This window comes from Motacilla alba, chromosome 1, assembly GCF_015832195.1.
Source record: "Motacilla alba alba isolate MOTALB_02 chromosome 1, Motacilla_alba_V1.0_pri, whole genome shotgun sequence".
Lineage (NCBI taxonomy): Eukaryota > Metazoa > Chordata > Aves > Passeriformes > Motacillidae > Motacilla > Motacilla alba.
In genome coordinates this window covers 730,205-739,448 of record NC_052016.1, presented here as the reverse complement: position 1 = coordinate 739,448, position 9,244 = coordinate 730,205, and the positions used below count along the sequence as shown (strand labels likewise).

The 9,244-nt window shown below is 45.8% G+C and overlaps 1 protein-coding gene across 5 annotated transcripts in view; it reads left to right on the top strand.

Moving 5' to 3' along the window:
- SON (SON DNA and RNA binding protein) overlaps window positions 1-9,244 on the top strand; it is a 37,850-nt gene that overhangs the window by 16,301 nt on the left and 12,305 nt on the right. For all 5 annotated transcript variants that reach the window (XM_038126727.1, XM_038126708.1, XM_038126718.1 and 2 more), the window contains 4 exons: window positions 1,025-1,185; window positions 2,623-2,763; window positions 4,330-4,521; window positions 8,672-8,782. In XM_038126727.1, the coding sequence (XP_037982655.1) occupies window positions 1,025-1,185; window positions 2,623-2,763; window positions 4,330-4,521; window positions 8,672-8,782 (605 nt within the window). The remainder of the gene's footprint in view (window positions 1-1,024; window positions 1,186-2,622; window positions 2,764-4,329; window positions 4,522-8,671; window positions 8,783-9,244) is intronic.

Here is a 9,244-nt window from a genome sequence, read left to right as displayed (position 1 = left end):
AAGAACATTCTAAAAATAGTAAAGGCCAAGAACTTCAAGTACTTGTATGTAAGAAAATTTAGAATTTCTACTCCTGAGAGCAAAGGTCGTTCAGGTGCTGTTTGGAGAGTCCCAAGCTCTGTTGTCAGCTGTTCCCAGAATTCTGTCTTGCCTCTTTCCCATGGTAAGAACTTAAAGGAAAGAGAGACTCGGTTCTGAAAATACTCCCAGACCCAGCAGGTCGGAAAATAAAATAAAATTTTAAGAGCTGCATCTTCTCTCTGTGCTTGGAGGAAGAGAGGCTGTGTTGTTTCATGGGTAATGAGTTAATAAAGGGAAAGGAGGTTTGAACTGGGAGATCACCTCTTGTACACTGTGTGAGGAAACCTCCTGTGGTGGACTTGAGGTTCTGAACCTTCCAGTCCTGCCTCAGAGTTGCCGTGGAAGCCTCCCAGTTAGGGAGTTGTTTGCAAACTGGCAGAAGACCTAATTTCATTTCATTTGCTATTTCTGTCTTAGGGCTGTCCTTTTTCTCATTATTAAAGCAAGATGCTGTTCTGTTCACAGTTTTGCATCTAATTGTATTTTAAGCAAGAGCATGTTTTACTTACTCAGAGCTTGTTTTTGTGTTTGGTTGTGAGTAGCTTTTGGGCTACAGCTGGGGAGATGAGGCTTCCTCCAGAGGTTTGAGAGCTTCTCAGAGGTAGATAGTGAGGAAAGTGGAGTTTATGCTGTGTAGGAAGGACTCTATTGCCAGAACAGGGGTGAACCAGTGAAGAGACATCAGAACTTGGGTGGTTGGAGGATGTTGTAGCTGGAACTGCTGTGGGACTGCTGGGTTACATTTGCAGTTTCACTTGCCTTCTGCATAGGCCAGGCTTAAGGTCTAGAGCAGCTCAGTACAATTCCAGTCATTTTCCCAGAACAGAAAAAATGCACAGTGCAGGTAAAATCTTGTTTAGTGTGCCAGAAATGTTTCTTTATTATTAAAACAAGAATCTACAAAGACAATGACTTCTTTGTGAAAAAAATCAAATCTTTTTAGACAAGGCCCAGCTACTGGAGATCGCCAAGGCCAACGCAGCCGCCATGTGTGCGAAGTCCGGCGTGCCCCTGCCCCCGAGCCTGATGCCTCTGCTGTCCCAGAAGAAGGATGACAAAGCCAACCAGAAGTCCTCGAGGGACACCCTGAAGGAGCTCACTGAGGTGAGGGGGAGCAGCAGCATCCAGCCTGGAAATGACCACACTGGGATCGGTGACCTGTGGGAGGTTGTCACTGCGTGCTGCTGTCACCTGGGTGCTGCTGGTGTTCAGAATCCCCAGATCCCTGGGGCTGGCAAAGCCCTGCCAGCCCATGCAGTGCCAGCTGTGCCCCAGTGCCCCATGGCCACCTTGTCCCCAGCCCAGAGCACTCAGTGCCACCTCCAGGCCTTCCTTGGACACCTCCAGACCTCCCTGGGCAGCCCCTGCCAAGGCCTGAGCACCCTTTTGAGCCCTTACTCTCCCCACAGTTTTTTTTAAGACATTAAAACTGGTGTTTTTGAATTCTCTGGAAATGCATGAAATCAAACTATTTTGCTTTTTCTTACTTTTGGTTTTGATTCTGTTCTAATTTCATACAAATTGTTGGTTGTCTTTGCAATCCTCTCAGTGAAATCCAAAGCTTTCACTGCTGATTTTTTGTTCTGGTCGTGTTAGTTATGGCTTGAGTTGGAAGGAACTTCAAAGCTCAGCCTGTCCCACCCCCTGCCATGGGCAGGAGCACCTTCCTCTGTCCCAGGCTGCTGCAAGCCCTGTCCAGCCTGGCCTTGGACTTCCCAGCATGGAGAAGATCTGGAATAGAACAGTGCCTTAATTTTATTTTTTTTAAATTGCATCATGAGTGTGACAGTTCTGAACTTGTGTTTATGGAAATGATCTGAGAAGAAGCCATGTCCAGGTGCTGAGAGATAATCTGCAGTTGTGCCTGGGCTGGGGGAGCAGCAGTACTGAGCAAGAGCTGGCTTGGTGCAGGTGCCCTGTGGTGACATCCAGGGTGGTTTCTCACCACCCAAGATCCAGCGTAGCTTGTGCTGGTCTGCAGGCCCCAGAGCTGCACCTCCCTTCCCTTTCCCACTCTGGAGATCTGCTGAATGTTTCTGTTCTTTTGACTCAGAACTGTCCACAGAGCAGTGCAGGTGGTAGGAAATCAGTGGAGACATTTTAACCATGAAATTCTTTTGTCTTTGGTGCTTTTCTTCCTCTCTTTTCTTTTCCCCCCTTGGAAGCTCCTCCCAGTTTGTGGTATCCCCATAACACCTCTGTGTTTTAGTCTGTTGCACATCAGAGAGGGCTGGCTTGCATAGCTGGCCAGCACCACAGCATTCCAGAAGAATCTGAGCTCTCTTGGAGCCATCACTTCAGACAGGGTCCCTGCTCTGCCAGAGAGCTGAGTCAGTAGCCCAGGAGTGCCTGGCAAAGCCATGGTCGGATAATTTCTGCAGAATATCCACAGCACATCTATTGGTGCTGTTGCTAAAAGATTTTCCACCTCCTGGTTTAGTAAAGAAAACCTCTTTTTTTTGATAGAAACGTGCCTTGTGAGTTTGGGTTGAAAGTTCAGGTTTACTCAGAGCTGATGTTTCCCTCTGGTTTATTTTTCAGAAATGCAAGAAGATTGCTCAGAGCACTGATGATGTGATCGTGAACAAGCCTCACGTTTCTGATGAAGAGGAGGAAGAACGTCCTTTCTATAACCATCCTTTCAAGCTGAGTGAACCCAAACCTATTTTCTTCAATTTAAGTGTGAGTGCTACTTGTATTTTCCGTGTTTTAAATCCTGGTTCTTTTGAAATAATGCTTGTAATTCTGCAGAAGTTCATCAAGGGTTGATAATCTTGGTGAAACTGGGAGTATTTTTTGATCAATTTAAAGGAACACTCCCAATTCCATCAAGATTAAATTTATAATCCTATTTTACCAATTGGTAATTGGTAAAGTTGTGAGCATTTCTTCAAATGCGTCTGGAAATCAAATGCTTTGGAGCATGGATTAGAATTTGTTTAAATTTTTGGGGGTTTGGGGTGATGGGTGGGTTTTTTCCAGTTTTATTAGGGGTGGGGGGTTGTGCCCATGAAAGTCTGTTCTGATTTTGCAGGATATAAAGCACTAAAAAAAATTTTATATGCTCAGCAAAACCAGAAATAACATTCCTGGTGCTGTGTATAAATATGTATATCTTGTGCTGTACACAAAATAAGCAGTAGTGCACATTTACATAAGGTGTAAGGTAGAAATGGATTTAGATTTTATATTATATTGTTAGAAAAGACTACAAGGAAGCTCAAGAAACCTTGGAATTCTTCCAGGCTCTGAGGAGGAATGAATGCTCTGAGTGGTTAGGGGCTGCTCTGCCTCTTGGCCCTGTTTTTGACCCTTTTAATTTTGCTCTTTCTCTCTCCTAAAACCATTCCCATCCGTATTATTCGGAGTTTATCCAGTATTTTCCAGTGCTGCCAGCTGTGTTTGCCTCTTGCAAGGGAGCCTGGCAGGGATTTCTGCAGGTTTTGAATACATTAACAGCACCAAGCACAACAAGGCCATAGACATCATCTGCTCAGAGACTCAGGCTGCTGCTAAAAACAGGCCAGCATGGAAACCCCAGTGCTGAGAGCTCTTTTCTCTGCACTCATTTGATCACAGGCAATGTTTTGCTGCCCAGGATTTTCACCCTGGAGCTTTCCATACAAAATACCCGTGTGGCAGGTGCAGGTTGTTCTCCGTGAGGATGGGGTCAGCTGGGAGAGGAGGGTTGGGGATTTGAGGTTGCTGAAGTTGTTTTTAGGGGTTTTTCATCTTCTCTGATAGCACAGCTTGTGGGTCACTTGTGTGTTTTTAGGGCTGTGCTAAAATGATTAATTATAAAGGCTTATTACTCTAGAGTAAGTAAAAACCAAATCCCAGGTGTTTGCAACAAAACCACCTCATGACTCTTGGGTGTTTCCAGGCCTTGTGGGGAGATGGAATGTAGGAAAAAAAAGATAATGGAGAAGGTAATCTCACCTCTGAAAAATTACAGCTATACTAATTACCAAAGATTATAATCTCACCCCTGAAAAATTAAAACTGTGCTAATAACCAAAGATTTGGAACAGGCCTGCCCTTAACAGGCCACAGTTGTGTCCAGTGAAAATAAGTGCTATAAAAGAGTAAATTAGCTAGTTAAAAAAACCCTAGAGTTTATTAACTGTGCTATTTTAAAAAAAGTCAGTACTGTGAGAAGCTGCCCATGAAAAATCACCAAAAAAGTATAAAACTTTCACAATAAAATAACAACAAAGCCTGAACTTTTTCTCATTTTCTTTCTTTCAGACTCCCAGCATAAAGCCAGCACCACCACCCCAACCCAAAAACCAGGTCAGCCTGTCCAAGGAATTCCCTGTTTCCTCTGGGTCTCAGCATAGGAAGAAGGAGGCAGACAGCGTGTATGGAGAGTGGGTTCCCGTGGACAAGAACGGCAAAGACGACGGCAAGGACGATGTTTTCCCCAAGCCAGCCATTGAGGTAAGGAAGGCAAGGAGAGCTTATCATGTAAGAAAAGCAAAACCATCACCTGGGCAGTCTGGTACCCAACTGCAGTCTGGGAAAACAAAAAAGGCACTCAAAAAGGTAGTGCCTAACAGTGCACTAAGCTGAGGAGCTGAGCTCTGCTCGTGGGGATGCTCCCGTGAGCAGTGGTGAAGCAGCCTGCAGCCATCCTGCTTCTGGCAGCTGGTGGCTTCTTGGTCTCAACAGGATTTAAACTGTAGCTGGAAGATGAGAAAACTTCCTCGTTCAGTTTCCTGCAGAGGGTAATTAATAATACCTTGAGATTTGCACAATAATGTATGTAGTGCTAGTTAAAGTTGTCCCATCAGTCTTAAAATAAGAACATCACACTGGAATGTAATCCATTAAAAATTGAAAGTCGCTTCCTCTGGATGTATTCATTTTTTTAGCCTTCCAGTCATGTTTTTTCCAATGGCTGTCTTGCACGTGGCCAAAAGAGAATCTAATTGTATGGATAATAAATTAAAAACACCAAAGCAAGTGTTTTTCCCCTTGAAGTTTCTTCTAAAGAACATTTTTGGGGGCTGTTGTAATGAAGTAAATTAAATATTTAAGAGAGATGTTACTATTTTTAAGCGTGTGTGTTGCCTCAGTGCACCTGCAGCCTTGTTCTCCCACCTTCCAAAGCCAGACCCCAAAGCCTCCCCATCAATTTCTGACCAAGCCATCTCAGCACTTGGTGCATTCTGTTTCTCAAGACCTTCCTGATCCTGGTCAGTTCACTCCCTGAGGCACAGAAGGAATTTTCTTCTGGCTCTTCTACAGCACCAAAAGCACAGGGGATATAACTCAGCCAGCATTTTCATGGAATCCCTCAGAATTTGATGGTTGGGCACCCAGTTCCTCAGCACAGGTGGGAGCTGCACTTTGGGCTCTCCTGCTCCAGTAAAACCCTGAGTTGTTTGTGCAGAATGTCATTCCCAGTTTCATTGCAGTAAATATATTTAACATAACTTCCTTTCCTTTCTGTTGTGTGTACCTTTATAAATGCCTGTAACTATGTTGTCTGTTTTTATATTTTGTAAATAAATCTTTTTATTTGCCTTTACCTTAACTTGGTTTGTGTTAAGGGTGATTTCAGGGGTGGTGGCTCCCAGCAGGCTGTTCCACCCATCCCCTGGGGTTTGGGAAGTGCAGGTACAGAATTGCTGTGTGTTTCTCCAGGGAGCCTGACAGGTAACACAGTGCTTCTCTGCTAAATTCTGTTGTGTTCAGGAGGACTCTGTGGTGGAAATGGCTCCCTTGGAGCAACATGAGGCAGATCAGCTCCCTTGCTGGGGGAGTAGAGAGCTGGGGGTGCTTGGAACTTAAGACGTTTCCCCTAGAATTGACCTCCATTTGTTGTTGCTGATTTTGCAATACTGGTGCAAGTCTTGACATGAAACCCCACACGATTGGTTTTGTTGCTGTTTTCATTCACATATGAGTTATGGGCTTGGTCTGAAATGACCCTGCTGATACATTACAGCTTGCTTTAATAAACCTGATGCCTTAAAGTGGTTGTGTGTGGCAGTAGGAGATGGAGGGGAAGGCCTGCAGTGGTCTGGGGGCTCATCATGTCTGTAGCAGGCAGAGACCTCTGAGGAAGGAGCGTTTGGAAGTGTAGAGTGCCAGGCTTGGGTCAGCCCAGGTGACTTGTGCTGCGTGCTGGGATCTAAGGATGCAGTAAAAGCATTCATGGTCCTCCAGAGGGTGTAAAACACCTGCTTTTCATTTGCTGCAGTATTTGTGATTCGTGGGGGCAAGTCTGAGAAAGGGAATCGGCCAGGAGAGCTCTGGGAGAAAGCAGCACCTCACCTCCACCTGTTCTCCTTGACTCAGGAATAACAACAACTTCTTATACCTCAAGCAGAGATGGTTATTTTTCCCAAGATCCAAAGCTGCCATCGAGTGTCTTGACATAACCCAGAGCCCTGATGGTCTCCAGAAAGGAGAATTGTTTGGGAATTAGCCCAGCAGGGAGTGTTGCTAGGCCCCAGTCTGGTAAAGCACTAGCACACCTCTTTAGCATGGCAGTGGTCCCCTGTGCTTTCGTGGACTGCTTCCATGCCTTTGTGTATTGCTGGATTGAAACTTTTGGTGAGTAGAAGAACTTTTATTTATCTCCTGGGCCAGGTTCATAAACAGAACATTAAATCATTATTTAAAGTATGTGAGAGGAACTTGGAAACTCAGCCAGTGTGCATTTGAAACAGGCATTTTTACATCCTTGCTGTTGTGTGAGGGGGTTGTTAGATCATATTTTAATTCTTCTTGTGCCTTTTTTATGTTCTGTGTGACAGGGAACAAGCACTGAACTCAGTCCATAGACTCCTGGGACTTTTGGGATTTTAGTTCTGTTTTGGTCAGTGCCAGATATTCCAGCACTGATCTTCCCAATGGAAACACCTCTGTCCTAAACACCAGCAAAAAAACCCCACAAACATCTTAAAATCAGATTTAATAGAGCACAAAGCAGTTCCTGTGTTTGATGCCATTGTGGGTGTTCGTATCTGTCTCTGCCTTTCAGGATTTACTGAATTCTTCACCAGGTTCCTGGGACAGGGCTTGTGCTTTAACAGTGTTTGTTTTGTTCAGCTGACTCAATTTTAAAGGAGTTTCAGATTCTCTCCCTGGCCCTTTAGTACAAAATGTGTCAGAGGTCGAGGTTGTGACAACAAAAGAGGCAAGGCTTTTACAGAGCAAATGAAAATGAAGTTCAGGTTAACCCATCACCTTCATGTGCATGTGCCAGCTGCATTTCTAATTTTTGGGTTTCTTCTGTGCCTCAAACAGTCCCAGCCTTTCCAGCTTCTGTCACATCTCAAGAAATTCCATTTGTCTTTGTACACGCTTCCCTTCCTGCTTTCCAAACAGAATGATCCATAAAATGCACATCCTTTGAGGAGCAGGGCACAGGGATTTTATAAAACAGCTGCACACCAGCCAGAATTCATTACAGCCCCACATGCTGTGGGTTTCTCTCCCGTGGCTTTGCCCAGAGTGAAGGTTTGCAGAGAGCTCCTCCGTATATTTCACATTTTCACCAAGTCACTCTGCAACATGGTTTTAAATTCATTTTTCTTTAGATTTCACTGTAGCTCAGCAGCACAGATGTAGATAATCCTTTCCAAAGCAGTGAGCTTTGAGCCTGGTTTTACAGGATCCCTGGTGCTGGCACAGCCCTGCCAGCCCAGGCAGTGCCAGCTGTGCCCCACGGCCACCTTGTCCCCAGCCCAGAGCACTCAGGGCCACCTGCAGGGGACACCTGCAGGGATGGGCACTGCAAAGCTGCCTGGGCAGCCCCTGCCAAGGCCTGAGCACCCTTTCCATGGGCAAATCCCTGCTGCTGGCCAAGCTGAGCCTGCCCTGCCCAGCCTGAGGCCGTTCCCTCTGCTCCTGTCCCTGTTCCCTGGCAGCACAGCCCGACCCCCCCGGCTGTCCCCTCCTGGCAGGGACTTGTGCAGAGCCACAAGGGCCCCCCTGAGCCTCCTTTGCTCCAGGCTCAGCCCCTTCCCAGCTCCCTCAGGAATTCTCCAGCCCTTCCCAGCTCCCTTCCCTGCCCTTCCCTCCTTGGGCTCCAGCCCCTTCCCAGCTCTGTTCCCTTCTGGTTTAGGCTGGAGATGAAAATTTGAAACACTCAAGTCAGAATTGTGGAATGGATCTGATTCATGCTGGAATTGCTTTATACAGACAAGCTTTAGTGTGGCTTAATAGCAGAGTGCTCATGTGAACAGCTCTGCATGAATTTTTAGTTAAATTGCATTTAATTCTGTTGCTTTAGAAGATCTCATTGAACAGTAAAACGCTTCTCTGTTTATTACACACCAGAATTTGTTGTGACAAACAGTTCTTAGAAAATAAGCCGTTGGATATTTTGTGTGTACAGGTGATTTTAAATTACAGGGTGTTAGAGATGAAATTCAGGTTTGTCTTTGTTCAGGAGAGCCCATCTCGTGTGGATTTAAGCGATCCCAGGATTTCCATCTCGTTGCTTATTTCTTTGTCAAGCCAACAATGCACTCTAACCCCTCGTGGTGGCATTGATTCTCCAGCAGCTTTCTCCAGCTCAAGTGGACACTGTTGTGCTCTGCTGTGTTTTTACAAATGCTCTTTTTCCTCCTAGTGCGTGGACATAACCACGGCCATGAACGACAGAGCAGTGGCCCAGAAAAGGCTCAATGAGAACTCCTTTGACCTGGAGGCCATGTGCATGTTGAACCGGGCACAGGAGCAGGTGAGCCGGGGCCTTTCAGCAGCATTCTGGGGAGCTGAGGGAAATCAGTGTTTTCCTTTCATGGCAGCTGGTTTTCCTCTCCTGTTGAAGTTGTGAAACCCAGCTGTGGGCCAGTGTTTCAAAGTTCTGCACTCCTAACATTGAGTTTTGATGAGCTCCTTTGTGTATTCTGTGTTTTCACCCAAGTCACTCTGAAACACAGTTTCAGATTTAATTTTCTTTAAATGTTGTAGTAGTTCAGCAGCACAGATGTGAGTAATTCTTTCTAAAACAGTGAATTCAGCAGTTCTGGGGATGAGGAGACCCTGAACTCACTGGAGTTGGAGCTCAGGTCTCAGGGTGACCATTCAGATGCTCAGATTTTGGGATCACCTGCTTTCATCTGAGCATCGGTGAACGCACCAAACACCAACAGCGTGCTGCGAAAACTCCTGAGGGGCAGCAGAGCGGTGCAGAGGGCCG